This window comes from Temnothorax nylanderi, unplaced genomic scaffold (genome assembly GCF_030848795.1).
Source record: "Temnothorax nylanderi isolate EJ_2023f unplaced genomic scaffold, tnyl_v1.0 TNYL_tig0001_pilon, whole genome shotgun sequence".
Lineage (NCBI taxonomy): Eukaryota > Metazoa > Arthropoda > Insecta > Hymenoptera > Formicidae > Temnothorax > Temnothorax nylanderi.
In genome coordinates this window covers 3,701,437-3,725,035 of record NW_027249063.1, presented here as the reverse complement: position 1 = coordinate 3,725,035, position 23,599 = coordinate 3,701,437, and the positions used below count along the sequence as shown (strand labels likewise).

Below are 23,599 nucleotides of genomic sequence, written 5' to 3'. Positions count from 1 at the left end.
AATAATTTTATAAGTAACATTTAGATTTAATAGACATTGAATTTAAAAAGACGTGACTATTATTTTTTATATAAATGCAGTATATTTTTATAACCGTATATTATTTATATTTTCTTCATTTTATGTGTATTCTGTATATTTTTCTAGAAAATTAACTTTATGGAAAATCCCTGAGAGCTATAAACCCGATTTTGAAAATCGTACGAATGATAAACTTCATAATTGAATGAGAAAATAACGAAAGACAACTCGTATTACGGGATAGTTTGAAATGAGAATGTATATACATACATCGATTTACAATTCTACGACCAAAACATTATTTACCGACCGGTTAAGTAGGCAGGTTGAAGGAGAGGGAGCTTCAATGTAAATAATTTCTCAGGACAGTTTAATTCCACATTTATCCTTGTATTTATTCGACTTTCAACTGCCAAAGGAAGTTCTACCCTTTGCATGTAAAATATTGTTTTATTGCAATTGTTACGACAGTTATCAGGACAATCTTGTTGCGTGGACTTAACCTCAGCTTAGTAACGTCTTACGTTCGTAAAGAAACCAAGGTAAAATGACAAATACTTCAAATATAGATAGTCATTCCCTTCATAGAGAGCAACACAATGTTTTAAACATAATATTGGGAATACGAGCAAATTATTCATCTATAATTTGTGTACTTTTTGAAGAAATGAGTGGAAAATATATGTTCTAACATTTAACTCAAATAATTTATATTAATGATAATGTTATATTAAGATATCATTCGTTATATTATATAACAGTACTTGTGATCGCCATGTATATAAATATATAATTTATTTTGAATTAAAAAAATTTTTCTTTTAAGTGATTTTGTTTACTTTGTATATATTCATGTCTTTGTATTTTTTTATTGTTAACAGGGTCCACACGGATAATGGAACATCGATGTAATTGTGGTAGTGCACATGATACAACAGAATTAGGAGTCAGTTATAATTTATTCGAAAAAATAGATAAAGATAGAGTGGAGTGCCTAAACGAGCGTGAGGAAGGCAGTGGTGCCAGGGTCTTCAAAACGTGGGAAGAAAGACTAGATAGATCAGAGGTGAGTTCCATGATATTTCTGTATTATAAATATCAAGTGTACCTTAATATTTTTACGAAGCTTTCTACGGAATCTTTTCTCTATTTTACTTTTAGTACGTTGAAAGTGATGTCGATGCTGAGCTTCTATTTAACATACCGTAAGTATGCTGAGGCAATTTTTGTGAAAATGGATCAATATCTCATTACATTTTAATTTCTTTTGCAGTTTCACAGGAGATGTAAAGTTGAAGGGTCTTATTGTAGTTGGAGATGACGAGTATTTACCCAAAACAGTAAAGCTGTGAGTATAATTAAAGTTTCTCAAAAATAAAAAGAATTATATATGTCGACATTCAAGATGTAAAGAATAATGTTTCAATAAACTTATATGTATGTTATAGATATAAAAACCGGCCACACATGCTATTTGATCATGTAGGTACTAGCCCAGAGCAGGAATTTGAATTAATTACAGATTCATATGGAATACATGAATATCCTATAAGGTAATTGTACGCTTATTTTTGTTTGTATATTTTTAGATTTAAGAATTTTTATAACAGCTGTAATTGCATACAATTGTTTGTGTGAGATATTAAAAATACACAAAAATTATGTGCTATATAAATTATTACAGAACAGTCAAGTTTTCATCAGTGCAGCATTTGAGTCTTTACTTCACTGGCGACGAAGAACAAGTTAAAATTTATTACATCGGTCTCAAGGGAGAATGGACACCAGCTCACAAACATGGCGTAACCATTTGTACATACGAAGCACGTCCCCTAATCAGTGATCATCCAAAAGATTTTAGTGAAGTCGGTAAGATAATTAAATGATATCTGGATTGAAACCCGTTTTTGAGATTCTGGTTTCGAAAACAGGAAACGGATGTTGAGGATACGATTGTGAAATAATGTATTTTCTATGTTCTATTATGAAAATTCGATATAATATGGATGTTTTTAAATAAAAGTCCTGTAATAATAAGAAATTCTGGTAACAGTTTTATTTCAATTACACTTATATGTTTGTAGTCTTATTGGAATTATGTTCTATGATAAGATGTACATTAAAGACCTTACTTACTTAACAAATATATTGTACATCATTTCCATCACATTACACCATTAGCAAACCTTCCTGGCATGGTACACGGTTTAGATTGATCGATTTTAGAATATAAAATAACACATTATGTCTTACGTTTGGAATTTGATCTTTCCTACATCCATTTCTGAGAATTGCATATCTAGGTGAAAATCAATTATTTGAAATAATTCCAATGGTTGTGGTATCCTGCCGGTTTCGAGCTTCGACCAAACAGGAACGTCTGAAATATATCAGATGCGATCAAGTATTTCACATGATGCTTGATGTTAACAACGACTAACAACTGAATATACTTACCATTGAAATGTATTTCAAACGCACCCGACGAAATCAATTGGCCCTCTATGGCATTGCCAATCAGAAAAATCAATATACAGGAATAAAAACGATTATTTATACACCACCGCCATATGGATGTTAGGGGCAGACCAAAGTCGATTCCGCTTACGATTAGAATGATTAGCAGTATTTTTAACGTTCCCTAAATACAAATTTATAAATGAGACATATACAGAAGCATAAATCACAGAAAAGTATCAGGCAATAAATATAATTACCAGCGCTTTGGCGATTAACATATTATGACCGGGTGGGTTAAAGTTCTCGCCTTCCACATGAAGTTCTGGATACTTCTGCTTAAGAATAGTCACGTATTGTTCATAAGCTTTTCTATAACCGCACGAATAGCTGCAACAGAGAATTGACAAATTGGATTATTTACCGACGAGCCCGAAGATGAACAATAAAATCCGCGATGTCTCTAGGATTTATGTGAGAAGCCTAACAAGTGTCTCATTTAAGCGCGTGTGTAATTTAACGGCGGACGATCGTTGCGCGTCCATTATCTTACAGGACGCACGCCTCCGGTCGCCTCCGGTGAAAATCAACAAGAGAGATCGCGACGCTCACCAGTAAAAGAACTTCAGGGTCGGCCCGGTTTTTGCGCCGAGTTTGGTTAACGGCGCCTCGTCGCCGCTGTTCGCCTCTATGCTGTGCGCCAGCAAAACCGCGAGGGCACACAGGCGTATTAACCAGCGCATATTTATCCTATCCTTATCAATTCATTGAAGAAGACGGCCCCACACCACACGTCCACGCGACGACCAGACGCAACCAATACGCAACTGAACTAAACGCATCGAATTACTGCATGGCAGTCATGGCACCTATCCTATCAGCCTGGAGTATTCTCCCTCCTCCCTCTCTCCCCCTCTGTCTCTCTTTCTCTAACGTGTGTTGTTTGTTGTTTGCGTAGGGAGTACCGAAACTTATCTCGCAAGCCCTCTAATTTCCCAATTATTGCCGCTGAACGCCGTTATCGCAACTGATACTGTCAGACTTCGACCCGACCAGTTGAGAAGTGGATTTTCGCCTGTCTGCCTGTCATCGACAAGAATACAAATTGTTCTCACTCTGACAGGTTGCCTCGTACGCATGCTTCGCTCGCGGTGGCTCGCGGCGGCAGCGCTATTGGCCCGATTGGCCGCGCTCGGAGTGCTCGGACAGCCGTTGGGGAGGTTGTCGCCGTTGTCGGCTGCCCGTTTTTCACGTCGACGACGTCGCAGAAGCGATTTCGCGCTCGTTTCTCGTCTCTCACCTCGGAAACGCGAGAGATCGCCGGTTTCCGAAAAACGCGCGCTTGAATATGACTCCAACAGCCATGCATTTTAGCGATCCTTCGAGGATCTCGAAAGATGTAGACGAGAGTTTCGGAGTCTTCTACTCCGGCTGTCGAAGGATTCTCGTGCGACATAGCGTTGCCTAAATAAAGGCGAAGTGTCCCGTTAATTGGGAGGATTAAATAATTTCGATCGTACGCATCGCAGATTACAGCATTTACAGCCTCCTGCGACATTGGCGTTCCGAAATTCATCGAAAAGGACTTACACATGTGCATAAGGAAATAGACCAATCAATTTTCTTATGCTTACGCATTATGCGTTGTGCAGAAGTGTGGGCTCCTCGCTTTACCATGCCGATTTATCGCAACTAAAGTATTATATTCTCCCTTCGGATCCTGACAACGTGAATTTCGATCTCAACTGATCTCAACATAAATTATATGTCTACATGTCACAAGCCTACTTCGCATATTAAATTGGATAATATTTTGAGGTGGATTATTTTACCGATAATTTTCATCGAATTGAAAAACCATTATCAGCACAGGAAGAACGTTGGTATGTTCATCAAAATTGTTATCGTTTAAGGGGTTCCTATAGTGGCAGTGCACTTTATGCACTAAGTGCACACTTTAACTCGTATTTTATTTATTATAAATTTTTAAGAGCAAAAATGCAAAATCGGGCTGTGTCGGGCACTACATATGAGCTTACTGATTAAAAATATCCTAAATGGAATAAGATTTATTCGATATTTTGGCTAAATACTTCTAATTCGTAATTTAATTACGAATGCATATACGAATGCACTTAGTGCATAAAGTGCACTGCCGCTATAGGCTGTGTTCCTTTTTTACTGGCAGTGTACTGGCAGTGCTGAAAATCTATAGTATACGTGACGCAAACTATAGATTTTCAGTACTGGCAGTGAATATCGGAACCAGGGGTTGGGATCCCCTTAAGTATAAAACTTTTAATGTCACTGCGTGACATTAAAATATATATATATATAATATTCTATTTATATTCTACGTAGAAAATTCTATGTAGATAGCGTGTACATTTTGTACACATTGGGTGCTTCCGAAGAAGCGCTCGGGGTTAGGTTTTGGTATAGTGCACGTAACATATGCTATACCAAAATCTAACCCCGAGCGCCTCTTCGGAAGCACCCATTATGTTTTAATCAATTTATTTTTGCAATTTTATTATTTATTATTATTAACAATATATCTACTTTTAGTACTCATTTTTACCTAATCAGAGATAACATTAATTAGGTTGGATATCGATTTTATTAGTTCTCGAGGGACAATAAAAACAATATTATGTAGCCCATATAAAACATTTGATGAATGGATTATTGGTGCCAGTAAATACCGCGGTACAATATATTTATGCGAATTTTATACAGATGAAAAAGAACATCGTCGAGTCAACGAAACAATGTCAGAAAAACAAGTTACTTCATGGGGATTTAAATTTGAGCAATATATGGTAGCAGGTATATTATATTAAAATATATATGAAATTTTAATATATCACTGTTATTTCAGATATATATACAGTAGGCAAAATTGATTGCTTGTTGAATTTATATAATTAAATTATACACATTTTTTATTAGATCATCCATCACATAAACCAGATCTGTCAGTACCTCTCAATGAGTGCGAAGAATTTCACTGTATGTTTAAAGTAAACTTTGGCAATCATTCGTTATTATATGGAGCAGAAATAGATGGTATTTCTTCGCAACAGCCTATAACTGATACGCTTATTGGCAAAACTTTTGAAATAATCGAGTTGAAAACGTTTCCAATGGGTAATATAATGAATGGAAAAATTTCTCGGCATGTAGTATCACAATGGTGGAGTCAGAACTACTTGGTGGAAATAAATAGAATTATATGTGGATTAAAAGGTGAAAGAAGCACAGTGAGAATGATAAAGGAATATCCTACGCATGATCTGCCAAAGCTTTCAAAGGTAAATAATTTTGTTTAAAAAATTATACGACATGAAACTTAAAGATATATTAATGTGAAATTATTATACTGCAGCTGTCTTGTGATATGAACAAGTGCAAAATATTCTGCAACATATTTTTAGACAATATGAAAAAAATTGTCACTAAGGATCATAATGAATGCATGTACAAATTTCACTGGAAGACATCTGCTAAGAATGTTATTATAAATTATAGTGAAGAAGCTCCTGATAACGATATTTATTTCTTCTTAAAACCGTGGTTTGTTGATAAAGCAGAGCAATACAGGCGTGTAAATACAGCAAATATCAGGCGTGTAAATTCAGTAAATACAGAAATCTAAGAAATATTTTTCATACACCAAAGATATTATAGAAATATAAATACAAATGTAAAACATATGTTAAATATGTACAACGCGCAAAATGCATCAAGTATTTTATATTTTATGTAACTTTTTCTTTTAAGATTTTTAATCTTTTTAATCTGTTTGAGTCACCATTTATAGGTATTTGTGGCATTTATAGTACAGTATCAATGTATTCTGATATAATATATGATATGATATATTAGTGTGTACATTGTGATCTTTATACTATGTGTAAGTAACCAGCGAAATTAAAAAGTCTTAAAAGAAAAACATATTATTTTACTTTTTATTCTCTTAAGTAACGAACATGATTTATTAGTTTAAATAGATTTACATGTGAGAAATATTTTAATAATAATTTTTACATAAAGAAAAGTGTGACATAAGTTTTTACGTATAAGGATGATTAATTTATCTATAAAAACTTACTTTTTAAAAAAATTGTACAAAAAAGTGCCATGTACACACGCATCTGTTTACAAAGAGTATTCTATATAAATATTTGTATTTATATAGAAATGTTTAATACTCTGCTTGTGAAGTGTAACAACATACAATTCCATTAATTTACTTTATATTATTAAGTTTATATAAGATAAAAGTTATAGCGTAAGCACGTTGGCTAAGAACTGTACAATAATACACCTATACATATATTTGGTAATTTTAATAATTCCTATTTGCCAGAAAGCAAATCTTTCGTGCAATTTTTTGAATTTTACTAATTGTACCAATGTCAATCTATTGACCTATAGTATCAATAAGAAACAGTACGTGATGCTTAGCTATCAACATGCAATCGCTTGTACATTACATACTTCCATTACATACTTTTCGCGGAATATTTATATCCTATTTTCAAGATCAGGCATTTGATCGTGCGTTCGTGGCGTATTAAAGATCAGGTGACTCATGTCAATATCTTTGCTTTGCAGGGTCTCAACCACTCAAAGTAATTTCACGAAATAAGCGAGAAAATTATATTGTCAAGGGGTATATATAGTATGTTAAATAGAAAACTCAGTAATATATATACAAACCTTTTTATAAATATTTTTTAGTTCCATTCTTCTCTTGACTCTGAAAGATATTTCATTTTTCGAAAGAATACTGCTCGACGATCGTCTAATGTTTTCTACCTTAAGTTTATACATTTATTCTAATTATAATCATGTTGCTGAATAAAATCTTTGTTAAATATCAGACACTTCAACCTAGAATTTATCTGATTACATCTATCACTTTCCGACATAAGTTCTAATATTAATCCCAGATGCTGCGCGGTGAAGTCAACTTTAAATCATAATTCATTTACCTTTACCCATTCCAATATAATAATAATGTAGAGCACTAAAATTGTAGAAGGTATAAGAATTTCTTACTCCGTCAATTTTTTTGTTTGAAGTTATTCAAGCTGTTCTTCAGCTGCTTTAGATGGCATATTTCAGAGCAATGGTATCCCACTGTTATCCATGTTATCCATATTTCATCACAATTAATCAGAATTTGGTTCAAGTCATACTGAGCTGATAGTGATAATTTTCCAACGAAAATTAGAATATATCAATGAAGTGAATTTAATAAATTTTGCGAATAACGTAATATAACAACGCAAAAATAAACACTTTGATACCATCACCAATATACAGTTACAGCGTTAAAAATTACTGCGTAACGAATTCATCCAAATATTAATAGTAATTTTATAAAGAAGATTGTAGTACGTTGATTGTAACAAACTTATTGTTTAACAATCTCGAATCTGATCAAAAGTTTTCAATTTTTAATAAATCTCTATAAATGTCACCCCACCCATATGTATTAATAAAATTAGATGTATTTGATCTAAACTAAAATCATTGTTGCAATCGCTCAAAATCGCTAGGATTGATATAAAAAATCGATTAAGTGTTGACGGGAAAGTGTTTTAAAATTAAATACATCTCATGTATACAAAGTCATAGATATAGATGGATAAATAAATAGATATAATTAAATTATTATTTATCTTTCTGAACCGATTTTATATTCCCAGTTTGGAATCAAACACTTTTTTGCACAGCTTAATATACATTAAATATATAAAAGGACTGTCATAAATTTAAAAGAGTTGAGTGTTAGAGCATATAAACGATATATAGAACATTAGCGAGTGCTTAGTTATTAACTTAATAACTAAGAATATGTACATACATATTCGGTTAAGATGTTTATAACATATTTTTGCGCTAATACGTTTAATGTATGTATACATAGCTTTCAATGTTTCTATTGTTCATCTCTATATCGTATAGGTACGTACCATTTCCATATATCTACAAAAAGTTGTGTACAAACATATTGGTATTATCCGTTTCAAATTTCTCCTTGATGTCTATATTTCCAGTAACTCTCCTTCATCAGCGGAAACAACACACGCAGCATCGTCACAGTAAAAATCGAGTATTCAGCTCTTATAAGTTCTAAAACGAGATTTTGTGCTATTGCGGAGATAATAAAAGGATTCGAGCTATGGCAAGGAGAGAAGTTGTTGATGCACGTACAAGTCCGCCAGTTCATGTAACGACGGAATTGATCGGACATTTTAGTATCGATAGTGATTTGCAATATCGTGCTGATTTATCGCAACTAAAATATTATATTCCTCCTTCGGATCTTAACAATGTAAATTTCGATCTCAATATAAATTGTACGTCTGCCCGTCACAAGCCACCTTCGCATATCATATTCGAAAATATATTAAGGTGGATTAGCGTTAATTTTCATCGAATTGCGAGGCCATTATCAGAACAGGATGAAGAACGTTGGTACGTTGATAAATCGATCATTTATTTATGTATATGTTATTTAAATATATAATGTATTCTACAAAATTCTATATGTAGATAGCATATATTTAATACACATTATACACAAAAAAGTTATTTTTGCTATTTTAATTTATATTATCAGTATATAAAATATACTCGTAATAATAACTCATAAATATATTCGTAATTATTTTTATATAATCAGAGATAATATTAATTAAGTTGGACATCGATTTCATTTGTTCTCGTGGGGTAATAGCAAAACTGATGTTTTGGCCAGATTCAAAAAGTGAGAAATGGATTATTTGTGCTAGTAAATACCGTGGTACAATATATTTATGCGAATTTCGTCCAGATGAAAGAGAACGTGGTCAAGGCAATGCAACAGTGTTAGAAAATCAAATTTCTTCAAGAATAAATAAATTTCGGCAATACATAACAGCAGGTATTTCATATTAAAATACGTATATGAAAATTTGATCATTAGTCACTTTTACTTTAGATATATATTTAGCAAACAAAATAATGGATTACTTGTTGTATTCATATAATTAATTTATTTAAATTATATATATTTTTTTATTAGATCATCCGTTACATGAACCAGATTCATCAATACCGCTTAATGAATGCGGAGAATTTTACTGTATGTTTAAAGCAAATTTTAGCAATGTTTCATTATTATACGGTGCAAAAATAGATGCTATTTCTTCACAACAACCTATAACGGATACACTTATTGGCAAATCTTTTGAATCGATCGGATTGAAGACGCTTCTTACGTCAAATAAACACTCGGGTTGCAAACCTTCCACTGCAATAAAATGTTGGAGTACGAATTTCTTGGCGAATACAAACAGAATTGTAGTTGGATTTAAGGACGCAACTAACACAGTGAAAACGATACAGGAATATTCTATGGCTGGTCTGTTAAGGCTCTCACAGGTATAAATAAATAATTATGTTAAAAAACTTGTATAACAAAGTTTAAGGACGTAGTATTAATGTGAAATTATTGCAGCCTCCCTGTGATGTGGAATCATGCAAAAAGTACTTGACTGCGGCGCTTAACACCATCAAAAACAAGGTCACTGAAGATTATAATAAACACATATATAAAATTCAACGGCATCCATCCAAGGGAAAGTTAGACTGTACTAAAGTAGATCCTAATAACGAAATGTATCTCTTTTTAAAGCCGTGGTTTGTTGCTGAATCAGAGAAATACAGGCGTGGCTAGCAAACAGACTTTTAGATATTTTTCATATAATAGAGAGAGATATTACACATATACAAGTGTAAGAGATGCCTACCGGAAATTTCTAACAAATGCGTATAAAAAAACTTGTCCGTATCTTTTCGTATCTACAGATTTAAGCGAATATGAAATGTAGACGCGTACAAATGCGGATAAAAATTTTATTGGAAATTGCAAATACATACGTACATATATTTTCTGTGCTTTTAAATACGTACAAATTTGACATCCGTATATACAGACAAGCACATATATGCTAATAAATTACGATAAAGTTCAATAAGTTTTTAACTTGCATAAGCGGATATATTGCGTATACATATAAACATATAACATTTTGATCTGAATTTCTGGGATATCATCAGATACATGCTTATTAAATCGTAAAAATACGGATAAAATGATTCGCATTTGATTGTTTTTGATGGAAATTTCCGGTAGGGACGTGTTAGACAATGCGTACATTAACGCACAAATCATGATTTTTTCTTTTAAGTTTTTAATTTGTTTTTAACTGGCATTTACAATATAATCATATCAAAACGTAGATTAATATAGTATACGGTGATCTAATTATAAGTGAATTGCAAAATTGAAAACCTTAAAAGAAAAACAAATTATTTTTAGTCTTCATTTTTTGAAGTGACGAATAGGACTTATTGGTTATTTTGAGATAGGTGCATGTGGAATGACAAAAGAAGAGATAATAATTTTTTAGATATACTGACAACACTGTTCAACAAAAAGTTACTTTGTTTCGAGCACAAGACCGACAATAATCGTAGTCTTTTGGCGGATATCAAATCTTATAATAAAATTGCCCTTTTTTGCAACTTAACTGCAAATTTCTCAAAATTGTGACGTGATAGAGCAGTAAACAGTAAGTGGTAAACAGAATCGTATTCAGCGTCGAAAAAAAATAGGTGAAACGATTATTCTCAGTCTTGTGCATTTTTTTTTGTTTTTGTTGAGAAGTGTAATAATTTTACATTATATTCAAAAGTTTTGTATAGATCTAAACAATTAACATTTAATTGAGTAATTAAACTTGAATATTTTAAGCTCATATATTTACTCTCATTATAATTATATTTCTAAACAAAGAAACTTTATTAACTATTAGACACTTCGACCTAAATATTGTCCGATTGCATCCATTTTTTTGCGAGACATGGGTTCGAACATTATAATCCGAGTACCAGTCGAGTTAACCCTAAATCACGTAATACATTTATTTTTATCTGCAAGTCGCTCCTTAGCTTATTAATGGCAGTACATTCTCTTTGATCTGTAACATAATAATAACAATAATATAGAACAAAAATTCCAGAATATAAATCAATTTCTTATCCAGGCCTTTAAAATTACCTTTTTCAAGCAGTTCTTCAGCTGCTTTAAGATGGCATCTTTATAGCCGGTGATCCTACTGTTATCTATATTTTTTATTGCACCTGTTTTTAAAGTGCTCTCATTCCAATACGATCATCGTTCTTCTCTTATCTAGAGCGATATTATTTCCTTGCGATCAGTGAGAATTTTACTATCTTTATTTCTTAACTAATCTCTTGTTCCCAATTTAATCTTTTTCTTTAATTATATGTAGAATTAACAGTTCTATTTAGATTGACAAAATAATACAGCTATTACTTGATAACTTAATTATCGATTAATTATTATAGTCAATCATAGAATTTATTTTAAGTCACCCTGAGCTGATGATCTTCAAACGGAAATTAGAATACATCAATAAAATAAATTTAATAAATTTACGAATAACATATAATAACGAAAATAAACACTTTGGTATCATCGCCAATATACAGTTAAAAATTATTACGCAACAAATTCATCCAAATATTAATAGTAATTTTAAAGAAAATTGTAGTACATTGAATGTAAAGCTAGGTAACAAAATTATTGTTTCAACAATCTCGAATCTGATCAAATTTAGTTTTAGAAATCGATCTAACAATTTGCCGTTGGGAGACGTATAGTTATGTCATTTGAAAAGGAAAAATTTTTAATAAATCGTTAATAAATAAATATGTCACCCCACCCCACATGTATTAATAAAATTAGATATATTTTCCAGTTAAAAATCATTGTTGCAATCGCTCAAAATCGCTAGGATCGATATAAAAAATCGATTAAGTGTTGACGGGAAAGTGTTTTAAAATTAAATACATCTCATGTATGCAAAGTCATAGATATAGATGGATAAATAAATAGATATAATTAAATTATTATTTATCTTTCTGAACCGATTTTATATTTCCAGTTTGGAATCAAACACTTTTTTGCACAGCTTAATATACATTAAATATATAAAAGGACTGTCATAAATTTAAAAGAGTTAAATGTAGAGCATATAAGCGATATATGGAACATTTTAGCGTGTGCTTAGTTATTACTTAATAACTATAAGAATATATACTTGCATATTCGGTTAAGATGTTTATAATATATCTTTGCGCTAATACGTTTAATGTATATATACATAGCTTCCAATGTTTCTATTGTTTATCTATATCGTATAGGTACACTGAGAAAAAAATATTTTAATCCAAAAAAATATTTATTAGGTGGCTCCTAATAGCATATTTACTTACTTTTTACACATATTTATATTTAGAATTAGATATTTTTATTTAATTGAAGTAAGTAAATTTTTTTTAGTACTTAATAATATGATTGCGCTGAAATTAGTTCTTTAAATAGAGATTGTTGAATAAACAGATTCTTTTTAAATAAAAAAACGTACATATTGGCCAAGAGTGGATTTTTATATTTTAATTCAAATTTTAATTTTGTATTAACATGTAAAACAATGTATATAATAATTTTTTATTGAATAATTTTTTAGATTTATTAATATGTAGAAAAATACATCGATAATTAGGGTGCATTCGGGGAGACGCTTATTAACGCTATAAACGCAAACGCTATGAACTTCGTTCGAGGAGCCAATAGCGCGCGATAGCGATAGCAAGCTTCCCAAACGCAGCTTAAGCGCCAATAGTATTTCGTGCCTCACCTCGAAAATAATAGCGAAAATAGCGCGAGTGATGACGTCACGCTGCCTTTACAGTGACGTCATCATCGTATATCATAGCGCCACAAAGTAAATTTTCGCAAGTTACTACAAAATCCCGTTTACGCGAAGGAAAATTCCGTTTACGCGAAGGAATTATCGTAAGTTACTACAGAAGTAACGCTCGCGTAAACGTAGTAATAGCTCGAGAGAGAAGAAGAAGACAGCAGTCGATCTGTCTATCTTCTTCTACCGCTCGACGCTCGAAGCTGGCTGCTGAAACGTAAAGTTGGCATCTCTGCCCATCCCCACCACTGGCTGGCAGTGGCAGTGGCTGTCGAGAAAACCGCGAGTCTGGCATCCTTATTGACCACTCTCTGCCACTCTCATTCTTCTCTCTGTACGAAGCATACGAGCGTTGGTAGATTTCCCCTCTCCGTGCCTCGATCTTTTCCGGTGTATGGTGGACCACGAGGTAACGAAGTTTTTACGATGAAAAATATTTTGTAGAATCCGCATCAATCCGTCGATGCGTCGAATATAATAATTCGACATTGTGTGTTTTTCGCATTGTCGTATTTCACTCTTTCGCCGCAAAATATTATCTTTTTTTTTATTAGCCGTCTAATAACAACGAGGTGCACGCGCGTCTATGATTGTCGAGTCGCTTTGAGATTACATGTATTTTTATTTAAATAAAGGCATATACGAGCGAAGGTACATATGAAAAATTAATACGCAAATTTGCGAAAAATCACGCAACTTCTATTCATCTATCTGATCCTATCGATTCGTGTGAACATATATGTATTAAGGTAGCTCGAGCATCAGCGAAAACAAAGATTTTTGATTGACATGAAACTGTTATTCTATAGGGCATTATACGTGATCAGGAATTAATTCATGATTTTTTACCACGTAATTACGTAAATATAAGCATTCAAAGTTGGTCAGTTTTACATTAGGGTATATGTAAACGACGTGCATAATCGTAATTAACGAGATTTTACGAGTATTTTAAAAAAAGATTGAGGTTTGGAAAACAGAAGATCTTATCAAAACAAAATGTAGCTAACAGAGAAGCTCTGGCTAGGCTGCGTCACCCGGAAACGTCACTCGGGTGTGCCTTCTCCTTCTAACTTGCTGAGATAGAAGAAGAGGGGAGTGTGCTCGTGTGCGTTCGGGTGACGTTTCCGAACGCAGTCCTAGTCGGCCATCAAAACTTGGCAACAGCACGGACCGTACCTAACCTCACTGTCGGCGCCAATGTTAAAATAATCAGAATTAATGACCCAAAACTTCCAGAAAGTCATTTTTTATCATTATTATGATAGTTGAGAAACTTACGACTATATTGCACCCAATTTTTTAGATTTTTTATTACATTTGTTTTGACAGATGTGAAGTTGGTACCCGTGTGTAAGACACTTCGTTTTTAATGGGCACGTTCAGCAGACACAACTGTTGAGTTCGTCTTATCAACACACTGCGTTGATTGGTTGGTTCTAAAAGTAAGAGCCAATCACGTTCGACTGCTACTGAGCGGCTTGGTCTGCTGAACGCGACCAATAGCGTGTTTTCTTGGCTGCACTACCGCCCACTAGTGCAACACTAGTGCAAACGCTATTGCACTAGTGTTGCACTAGTGGGTGGTAGTGCAGCCAAGAAAAAACGCTTTAACTAATTACCTGTATCCTGTATCTGGGATTAATTACATGGTATTATTATACACTTCTGGAGACTAGAAGTTGCACGGAACAAGGTGATACCAAATATACATTTTTTAATACATTAATAAAAAAAATTTTTTTGAGACTTGACTCACGGCAACGCTCGAGCTACCTTAAGCGCTACTAACCTGATCTAACCTATAAGCTAGTAAACTATTGAGAATCGTAAAGAATGTGTTCCACCTGTGTGTTACAATAAACGATAAAATTGACAGCGATATATTCTTATTACAAGTTATTTTGTGCAGTGAGAATAAAAGTTCTTATTTTTAATAGCGCTATATTTATTGATAAAAGGGTAGTAAATATAAACAATTGTAGCACGTAGTTTTCAAACTTTTGTAATTAAAGACACCTACATATTTGTATTTTCATACTCAATTTATATTTATCGTATTCTTTGACGGAAACATAATTATCAGGACTTAAAAAAATCTAGCAGCTATATAGATAATCGCTACTGTCAATACTGTTGTATTCTATAATTACAGTACCCAGGTAGCAGAGTGACGTCAAATGACGTCTTAATAACGTTTTAATGACGTCTCTGGACGTCAATTAGACGTCTTTAGACGTTATTCTGCTACCTGGGTACTATATCTTATGGCAGTCTAGGCATAGGTCGTATATTACAAAAAGTGTAAATATATGAAATTATTTATGTTACAGAATGAAGCAAATCGATACTAATCAAACGGTTAAAATCCCAAAGGGATTGACTGTTACCGTCAAGTCCCGTCTGGTAACGGTGAAAGGACCAAGAGGTGTATTGAAACGATCCTTCAAGCACCTTGCGCTTGACATTCGTGTAAGTAGAATATTATTATTACAAAAGATATGATGTGTTTCTTGAAAAATTGTCTTCCAGTAATCGTCTAATTTTAAACGAACAAACTGGAGTAATTGTATCCATTGTGATGAGAATTTGGATTTCCCTTCATTTTTCCCATAAATGATAAATCAACATCTGAAATATTTGCAATTTATATCAAAATGTTGCAACATTTGTATTTATGTCTTATAAGTGAATATTCTTTATTCTGTATTTCAGATGATCAGCCCGAGGTTACTGAAGGTAGAAAAATGGTTCGGTACGAAAGAAGAATTAGCTGCTGTTCGTACCGTGTGCTCGCATATCGAGAATATGCTTAAAGGCGTAACAAAGGGCTACCAATATAAAATGCGAGCTGTATACGCCCACTTTCCTATCAATTGCGTGACTACGGAGAATAATACAGTTATAGAAATCCGTAACTTTTTGGGTGAGAAATTCATACGCCGTGTCAAAATGGCACCAGGTGTGACTGTCGCAAATTCCAGCAAACAGAAGGACGAGTTGATCATATGTGGAAATTCCTTGGAGGACGTATCTCGTTCTGGTAAGTACTTTAATACATATAAGTACCGGTAGTTTTCGAACAAATAAATAAACTTGGCAACATTAAACATTGTATTCTATATTTTAGCTGCTCTCATTCAACAGTCAACGACGGTAAAGAATAAGGATATTAGAAAGTTTTTGGATGGACTTTACGTGTCCGAAAAAACAACAATTGTACAAGATGATGAATAAATTCTTCAATATATGACTGGACAATAGAATTTATTAATGCACATATTTTTATTGACCCAATATTGAAATAAAAATGTACAGTTTTTAATTGTCTCTATCAACGTTATACTTTGATACCTTTAGGCTATGCACATAAAAAGTAGTTATATATGTCTTATTATAATGTTTATTACCATTTTTATTATTATTTTTCTTGAAACTTACAGTTTTTAATTGTTTCTGTTAACGTTACTTAGCTTTAAGCTATGCACACAAAAAATAGCACTGATTAAGTGGAGATATGTTTTATTATCATTTTTCTTTAAAATGGTCTCAAGAAAATATTTTCTCGAATATTTTGGTGTTTTAGTAAAATGTATGAATCCAAAGAAAATTGTTCAGATTTAGTTTTTTATTAATTATCAATTCTTCAATAAGAGTATGACTACTATACACTTTTATGTAGGTAGATAAATTATTAATTGAACTGCCGAGAGAGTTCGTGGATATAGTTCCGAATGACACCCGCTCCCGATCGACTTAAAACTTTACAGATAAGTTGTTTTCGATGTGAAAAATGAATTCCGCGTGGTCTCAACTTCGGGAAATAAAAAAAATTTTTTTTTTTTATAATACCATTTATCGACTAAAATCGGTTCTATATGATATATATGTTACTGTAAAAGTGATAAATTCGATAATTATACATAATTACCAGTTATTATGCATAATTTTCAACATACGGTGATAAATCCCAGGTAGCAAGCACATGTCATTTGGATGTCAAAAGACGTGATAAAATATCCGATATATATTTTACCAAATAACGTTATTTCGTTATTCAACAGAAAGTACGCTATTTTATCGCCTAATATATTTACGTTTTATTTACGCGTTTAGATAATTTCATGCGCGGCAGCCTTTAGTACGCACCGTGCATCGTGCATCGAATATTTTTGTCTGATTTTTGTTTGGCACGCTGACATCGTAAACGGAAATATGCCGGTATATACGAACGAGTCGTACTGAAAAATGTAGATTAACCGAAGAAAAATTTACTCCTGGCTGTGTGCAGAGTTATGTTAAATGCTGTTATTTTCATAAGCGACGTAATATAGGAAAAACAAGACGAGCAGGATGCAGGAATCCGTGAAGTTCAATCTTAAGGAGGTTAAGTCGGATCTTCTGCACGCGATACATGAATGCTCTCAGCGCGGTTTGCTGCACACCACCAAATGGTATACGTGAATTTCTGCTCGAATAAACGTATCGCGGTCTCTTTACGCATACAATTTTAGGATTTTATATTCATGTTTGTTGTAGGTTAGCGGAATTAAATTATTCGTTGAAGAATGTAGACATAGATCCACACGATTTAACAGCGGACATGAAGGTACCAGTGATCGGCGAAGCGGAGGATATCTATACCCTGGCTAAAACGTACTTCGATCTAAAGGAGTACGACAGAGCGGCGTATTTCACGATGGACTGTATAAGTCCTAAGATCAGATTTCTACATTTGTATTCGCGCTATCTGTCAGGGGAGAAGAAGAAGATAGACGATATGACGGACGTGCCGCCGGATCCTCTGAAGAACGAGACTCTGAAGTATCTTTGCGAAGATCTAAGGGCGGATCACCGAGCGTCGAAGCTGGATGGCTACGGATTGTATCTTTTCGGCGTGACGCTGAAGAAGCTGCAACTCACTAAAGAGGCGATAGATGTTTTAGTGGAATCTATACATAAGGAGCCTATGCATTGGGGTACGTGGTTAGAGCTGGCAGCATTAATCACGGACAGGGAGAAACTAGAGAGTTTGTGCCTGCCTAATCATTGGATGAAGTATTTCTTCATGGCGCATATGTACTTAGAACTGCAGCTCATAGATGAAGGCCTAGCGTTATACTGCCAACTGCAATCGATGGGCTTTCAGAAGAATGGTTACGTTTTAGCTCAAACTGCAATTGCAGTACATTATAGAAGAGGCAAGTGAGCAAATTCAGTATTTAGAATGGATAATATACAAGCTTTGCTGAAAAATTTAGAAAATCAATGTTCTCTTGATTATATGAATTATTTTAGGGTATGGTTAAATCTATCATTCGTTCATAATTATTAACATATATGTCTATGAATATCATATATCATGGAAATATTTTTTATTTTAGATGTTGACAATGCAATAGAAACTTTTAAAAGAATAATAGATGAAGATCCTTATTGCCTTGATAACATGGATACATATAGTAATCTACTTTATGTGAAAGAAATGAAAGTTGAACTGGCAGATCTGGCGCACAGAGCTACCGATATAGATAAATATAGATTGGAGACTTGTTGTATAGTTGGTGAGTATTAATTGCATCCCTTTGAAAGACATAAGTATAACAACGTTGCATTTAAGGAGCACATACTTTAAGAGATAAAAAAAAGGTACGTCTTTTAGGAAATTATTACAGTTTAAGAGCTGATCATCAAAAGGCAGTGATGTACTTTCATAGAGCGTTAAAGATGAATCCGCAATATTTGTCAGCCTGGACATTGTTGGGTCATGAATTTATGGAAATGAAGAATACCAATGGTGCTATCCACAGTTATAGGCAGGCGATTGGTAAGTTCTTTGAACACTTTCTGCTTGCATCGGTATGACATGTATTTTTAATTTATATTTTTCAACTTGCCAGAGGTGAATAGACGAGACTACAGAGCATGGTACGGCTTGGGTCAGACGTACGAAATTTTGAAAATGCCTTTTTATGGACTCTATTATTATAAACAAGCTCAGTTATTAAGGCCCCATGACAGTAGGATGGTTCTAGCTTTAGGCGAAGCATACGAGAAGCAAGATAAAATTCAGGACGCACTTAAATGCTATTACAAAGCATGCAACGTGGGTGACATAGAAGGAATGGCACTCTTAAAATTAGCAACGTACGTATCCAACATGTAGTGCTGTATGGCAAAAATAATATATATGTATAATTTCTCGTCTTGTCACAGGCTGTATGAGAAATTAGGAGAACACGATCATGCAGCGGCAGCTTATACAGATTTTGTAATGGATGAATTTCGAAGTGTTGACAGAACAGAGCTTAGTCATGCATATAAATATCTCGCACAGTATCACTTAAAGAAGGAACAATTGGATCAAGCTTATCATTACGCACAAAAATGCCTTCAGTTTGATGAAACAAAGGAGGAAGCAAAAGTGTTGTTAAGTACTATTGCTGAAAAAAGAACTAAAGTAGAAGAAACTTCTATGGTGGTAAGTAAAATAATTTTATAGTAATTAAACATTAAAGCAATTCAATTTCGTAATTTTTCTAGGTGGATGATATGAACGAAACGGACCCTGTAATTGAGCAAAGAGCGCGAACGGATGCAACACCTGGAAGTCAACTATCGCCGATGAATCTCTCATTCACACCTACGCCATAAACAAAATAGATATTTTCTACTTATAGTATATATAATTTTAATATTTGTAATTCTGTATATAAGTATACACATAAAATATTCAATAATTCTTTTGTATTGTATATTTAGTAAATTATTCTTTTTTCCTAAAGATTGCAATATTAAAATTTCTCGAGAATGTTTTAAGTGCATCTAACAATAAGATTAATTATTAAATAGCATATGAACATATATATGATAAAAACAATTCACAAAATCTCGACTTTTAATCCAAATAAGAAAAGGATCATGAAATAGCTATTAAATTCAATTCCAATTTGCTTATAAGAATTATTTATGCAGTCAATTCGCATATTAATACTTAATATATATATTAAACAGTTAAATACTTTTAAAGCGCGTCACTAATCTATACGCCGAAAGAATATCATTTCGAATTATGTTATACTTCTGACTTACCAACCAAACAGTTGTCACGTGACCTCTTGCATGCGCATGTGGTCGCGGGGCATGCTCGTACTGCTCGTAGTCGCTACATCTTGTCGGTATGACAGGTCTCATAACCTGATAGTCGTCAACTTTGACTGCTAATATCTCGCTTCGCGGGGCAGAGCGACACTTTTTTCTGCCAGATTCGGTCGTTTTGTGCAAAAACGCGTCGATTAAGCCTAAGTTCAACGAAATCGGTGAGGAGGCCACTATTCTGCATATTTACCCGATCTTCCTGACCTGTCCTCACTCGGCGCACTCCTCTCAGATGACGTGTACACGTTTGACATGGCTTCGTTGACATTCCCGCGTAGGTTATGTGCCGCTGATAAACTTCAAGACCCGCGATGAGCGAGAAAAACATTAACTCCGCTTTAGTGCGGAGGGTCAACAAGTTGCTGGAATCCAGGGTGGAGCACGATAAGGTACGAATGAATCCATCGATGATAAACGAGTCGATCATGTGGGAATCTCTCTTCTGCAATTTGGGTACGTTTTTGAGTGCTGAATAATTATTCAGATCCTGTATTTTAGGACACGCTAGAGGCTTTGAAAGAACTGTCAACCTTCTTCACGGAGAACACGTTGAATTCCCGCCGAAATCTGCGGAGCAAAATAGAGAGAAGGAGCCTAGCGATAAACGAAGAATTCCTGGCCGCCTTCAAGGAGGTAAAGGGTGCTTTGGACGATGTTTATCAAAATGTTCTAGCGATGAACACGGCTGTGCAATCTATGACTAATCGCTTGCAAGTCACGAAGGCTCAAACGTCGCAACTGATCGAGCAGACCTCCAAGCTTCAGAGCGAAAGGTAAAGTTATTTATAGGATGATACGCAGCTGTAGTTTCTAAGAAACTTATCGTTTACTTTTATTCCCCAGTCAAGCGTTGACTATGCAGCAGGAGGTCGCAAATGCATTTATCAGAAATTTCCAACTGACTCCATCTGAATTGAGCGTACTGCACGGATCATCCAGAGAGTCGCCTATAACGGAGGAGTTCTTTTCTGTAGTTAATAAAGTACAGGTAGTACTATCAAAGCTATTTGTCTTCAGTAGCGATAACTTGCTTCTGTTGCTATACTGTTATAACTTTGTTGGAATTCCTTTTCTAGGATATTCATGGTAAATGTAGAGTACTGATGCAGTCCGGCTATCAGACATTGGCTCTGGATATCATGCAAAGGATGACGTTGTTGCAAGAATCCGCGCTTGAAAGGTTATATCGGTGGACGCAAACTCAGTGTAAAAACATAGAAAACGAACGTTTGGTGCCGTTACTCATTAAGGCTATGAATAAGCTACAAGATAGGCCAGTGCTATTTAAGTAAGACGATTAACGTTGAATTCAAGTATTACTTCTTTGAAACTGCTATTTTTATCATAATTGACACGCACTGAACATCGCTAGGTATATTCTGGACGAATACTGTGCGGCAAGAAGAACTACTTTGGTGGGATCCTTCATAGATGCGCTAACATTAGGAGAAAATTTTGGTGGAACACCTAATCCTATAGAAATGCATGCCAATGATCCTAAGCGATATGTCGGCGATATGCTTGCTTGGTTGCATCAAGTGATCCCTGTAGAGAAAGAGAATATTCTTATTTTAGTGAAAGGCTGTGATAAAACAGGTAAGAAACTCCTTTTTTTTTCATCTTAAGCCTTTGTTAGGCTTAAATTGTTAAATATGAATTTGTTTATCGCAGATGTGTCAGATCAAGTGAAACAGGCGTTAAGTAATATCACGGAGGGATTATGTCATCCTTTAAAATCAAGAATAGAGCATGTTATAACTACAGAGGCGCCAGCAACAGTATTATATTCGGTTACAACCTTAATCAGATTTTACCACGCTATTATTGAACAAATCATACCCGACAGCGTCCTGGACCAGACATTGTCGGACTTATTAGTCTTGAGCGAAAAGAGTTTTCTAAGCAGGCTGCAGAGAGAAACGAGAATCGCTCTCGGGGAGCGCGCGGAGCCTCCCGGAAGCGATTTGGTCCCCGCTCCATCAGTCTCTAGACTATTGTCACTTCTAAATGAAATATTGTCGGTCGCCAGTATAGCTGAAGACAGGGAGAAAGATATGTTGCAGGTATATTCAGCAAAAATATTTCTTCGCCTTTTTGCATTTACTTTATGTCGTTTTATGATCCATAGATCGTGTCGTGTATTATCGATCCATTACTTCAAGAAGTAAATGAAACAGCATCCAGATTGCCAACCGTGGATATGGCCGTTTATCTTCTCAATTGTATGCATCAGATACAATCGACGTTAGCATTGTACGAGTATATGGATCAGAGATTAGAAAGGTTACAGGTGATTGGTTAGTTTGTACATTAGAGTCAGACGTAATAAGATAAAATTATTTCTATTGCTTCATTTGGCGTTTACTTGTAAATTTTGACGATATCGTAATCAACTGTAATAATCTAGGCACAATCGGATGCGCAAATCGACACGCTTACGTCGGAGCAAGCTAGTTCTTTGGTCGCGCATTTAAATCTCGGCTCGATCTACACCATCCTGCAAGGACGCGATCAGGGACCGCTTTCGTCCATACTCGGCATGGATGCCCTCAGCGTGAAAGAGTTTACTGTAAGTGCTTCAATCGCAAATATAGAATAATATACGATTAACGACAGGCATTGATGCTCATTCACAGAATAAACTGGAGGCATTTCTGGTGATGCCGGACGTCTTGCTGCTACCGCAAATAAGTTTGCTGCAGAGCAACAATCATCGCGTGATCACTCAGAAACGATCATTTGAAGTAATCGGAGCTATATATAGACAGTTGTACGACGCCTGCCACGACCCGAAGAATTTATACCAAAACCCCAGCGGTCTCTTTTCTAGGACACCCGAGGACCTTCTTCAGACACTAGTTTCTCAATAATTACATCTCCAAACTTCCAAAGGCATCGTGTATTATATACATACATGTACATATTTAAATGATAATGAAGTATACGAAAATGAGTCCTATGCTTGATTCTTTATAAACATGAAATGTCTCGAGCTTTTTAAACATTTTTAATCATTATTTTTAATAATCAATTAAATATCTTGAACTCTGTAAACAGTTTTAACACGTGTAACGTGCGTTATTGCCTTTGTTAAACATCGGATTTGTAAAGAT

At 34.2% G+C, this 23,599-nt stretch overlaps 5 protein-coding genes and 1 pseudogene across 8 annotated transcripts; 5 read left to right on the top strand and 1 right to left on the bottom strand.

The window, feature by feature from the left end:
• The first annotated feature begins 317 nt into the window (after positions 1-317).
• Positions 318-2,062, top strand: LOC139782659 (PITH domain-containing protein CG6153). The gene is made up of 6 exons (XM_071721712.1): positions 318-563; positions 903-1,087; positions 1,183-1,226; positions 1,295-1,369; positions 1,470-1,574; positions 1,706-2,062. Exons 2-6 carry the CDS (start codon positions 917-919, stop codon positions 1,905-1,907), a joined length of 597 nt encoding a protein of 198 aa, XP_071577813.1. The 5' UTR covers positions 318-563; positions 903-916; the 3' UTR covers positions 1,908-2,062.
• On the bottom strand, positions 2,053-3,494 carry Selt (selenoprotein T). Its single transcript, XM_071721798.1, has 4 exons — positions 3,091-3,494; positions 2,739-2,868; positions 2,479-2,662; positions 2,053-2,401 (listed from the first exon to the last, which is right to left on the bottom strand). Exons 1-4 carry the CDS (start codon positions 3,219-3,221, stop codon positions 2,271-2,273), a joined length of 576 nt encoding a protein of 191 aa, XP_071577899.1. The 5' UTR covers positions 3,222-3,494; the 3' UTR covers positions 2,053-2,270.
• A 191-nt stretch (positions 3,495-3,685) lies between these two features.
• On the top strand, positions 3,686-7,370 carry LOC139782571 (decapping and exoribonuclease protein-like; annotated as a pseudogene).
• Positions 7,371-13,580: 6,210 nt separating this feature from the next.
• Positions 13,581-16,581, top strand: LOC139782429 (large ribosomal subunit protein uL6-like). Of its 2 annotated transcripts, none has more exons than XM_071721545.1 (4): positions 13,581-13,737; positions 15,662-15,800; positions 16,044-16,371; positions 16,459-16,581. In XM_071721545.1, exons 2-4 carry the CDS (start codon positions 15,663-15,665, stop codon positions 16,563-16,565), a joined length of 573 nt encoding a protein of 190 aa, XP_071577646.1. In that variant the 5' UTR covers positions 13,581-13,737; position 15,662; the 3' UTR covers positions 16,566-16,581. The 2 variants fall into 2 exon arrangements, with proteins under 2 accessions (XP_071577646.1, XP_071577587.1); XM_071721486.1 differs by lacking the exon at positions 13,581-13,737 and adding an exon at positions 14,866-15,024.
• A 508-nt stretch (positions 16,582-17,089) lies between these two features.
• On the top strand, positions 17,090-20,083 carry LOC139782313 (uncharacterized). 2 transcript variants are annotated; one of them, XM_071721403.1, is made up of 8 exons: positions 17,090-17,782; positions 17,868-18,307; positions 18,416-18,529; positions 18,713-18,892; positions 18,991-19,155; positions 19,229-19,475; positions 19,545-19,809; positions 19,872-20,083. In XM_071721403.1, exons 1-8 carry the CDS (start codon positions 17,682-17,684, stop codon positions 19,980-19,982), a joined length of 1,623 nt encoding a protein of 540 aa, XP_071577504.1. In that variant the 5' UTR covers positions 17,090-17,681; the 3' UTR covers positions 19,983-20,083. The 2 variants fall into 2 exon arrangements, with proteins under 2 accessions (XP_071577504.1, XP_071577430.1); XM_071721329.1 differs by having other exon boundaries at positions 17,868-18,529.
• Positions 20,084-20,529: 446 nt separating this feature from the next.
• Cog6 (conserved oligomeric Golgi complex subunit 6) lies at positions 20,530-23,439 on the top strand. Of its 2 annotated transcripts, XM_071721194.1 has the most exons (9): positions 20,532-20,875; positions 20,985-21,259; positions 21,330-21,474; positions 21,563-21,774; positions 21,859-22,082; positions 22,158-22,549; positions 22,615-22,776; positions 22,894-23,055; positions 23,123-23,439. In XM_071721194.1, exons 1-9 carry the CDS (start codon positions 20,798-20,800, stop codon positions 23,354-23,356), a joined length of 1,884 nt encoding a protein of 627 aa, XP_071577295.1. In that variant the 5' UTR covers positions 20,532-20,797; the 3' UTR covers positions 23,357-23,439. The 2 variants fall into 2 exon arrangements, with proteins under 2 accessions (XP_071577340.1, XP_071577295.1); XM_071721239.1 differs by lacking the exon at positions 23,123-23,439 and having other exon boundaries at positions 20,530-20,875; positions 22,615-22,783.
• The last annotated feature ends 160 nt before the right edge of the window (positions 23,440-23,599 follow it).

What these genes read in the sequence shown, in the direction of transcription:
- LOC139782659 (XM_071721712.1), top strand. Translation starts at nt 917, where the DNA reads ATGGAACATCGATGTAATTGTGGTAGTGCACATGATACAACAGAATTA. An exon ending in AAAGACTAGATAGATCAGAG is followed by an intron (nt 1,088 to 1,182) that starts GTGAGTTCCATG and finishes TTTTACTTTTAG; the next exon opens with TACGTTGAAAGTGATGTCGA. An exon ending in ATACATGAATATCCTATAAG is followed by an intron (nt 1,575 to 1,705) that starts GTAATTGTACGC and finishes AAATTATTACAG; the next exon opens with AACAGTCAAGTTTTCATCAG.
- Selt (XM_071721798.1), bottom strand. Translation starts at nt 3,221, where the DNA reads ATGCGCTGGTTAATACGCCTGTGTGCCCTCGCGGTTTTGCTGGCGCAC. An exon ending in TGTTAATCGCCAAAGCGCTG is followed by an intron (nt 2,663 to 2,738) that starts GTAATTATATTT and finishes ATTTGTATTTAG; the next exon opens with GGAACGTTAAAAATACTGCT. An exon ending in GTTTGAAATACATTTCAATG is followed by an intron (nt 2,402 to 2,478) that starts GTAAGTATATTC and finishes GATATATTTCAG; the next exon opens with ACGTTCCTGTTTGGTCGAAG.
- LOC139782429 (XM_071721545.1), top strand. Translation starts at nt 15,663, where the DNA reads ATGAAGCAAATCGATACTAATCAAACGGTTAAAATCCCAAAGGGATTG. An exon ending in ACCTTGCGCTTGACATTCGT is followed by an intron (nt 15,801 to 16,043) that starts GTAAGTAGAATA and finishes TCTGTATTTCAG; the next exon opens with ATGATCAGCCCGAGGTTACT. An exon ending in GGAGGACGTATCTCGTTCTG is followed by an intron (nt 16,372 to 16,458) that starts GTAAGTACTTTA and finishes TCTATATTTTAG; the next exon opens with CTGCTCTCATTCAACAGTCA.
- LOC139782313 (XM_071721329.1), top strand. Translation starts at nt 17,682, where the DNA reads ATGCAGGAATCCGTGAAGTTCAATCTTAAGGAGGTTAAGTCGGATCTT. An exon ending in GGAGACTTGTTGTATAGTTG is followed by an intron (nt 18,893 to 18,990) that starts GTGAGTATTAAT and finishes TACGTCTTTTAG; the next exon opens with GAAATTATTACAGTTTAAGA. An exon ending in CAGTTATAGGCAGGCGATTG is followed by an intron (nt 19,156 to 19,228) that starts GTAAGTTCTTTG and finishes TCAACTTGCCAG; the next exon opens with AGGTGAATAGACGAGACTAC.
- Cog6 (XM_071721194.1), top strand. Translation starts at nt 20,798, where the DNA reads ATGAGCGAGAAAAACATTAACTCCGCTTTAGTGCGGAGGGTCAACAAG. An exon ending in GATAGGCCAGTGCTATTTAA is followed by an intron (nt 21,775 to 21,858) that starts GTAAGACGATTA and finishes GAACATCGCTAG; the next exon opens with GTATATTCTGGACGAATACT. An exon ending in TCAGCGTGAAAGAGTTTACT is followed by an intron (nt 23,056 to 23,122) that starts GTAAGTGCTTCA and finishes GCTCATTCACAG; the next exon opens with AATAAACTGGAGGCATTTCT.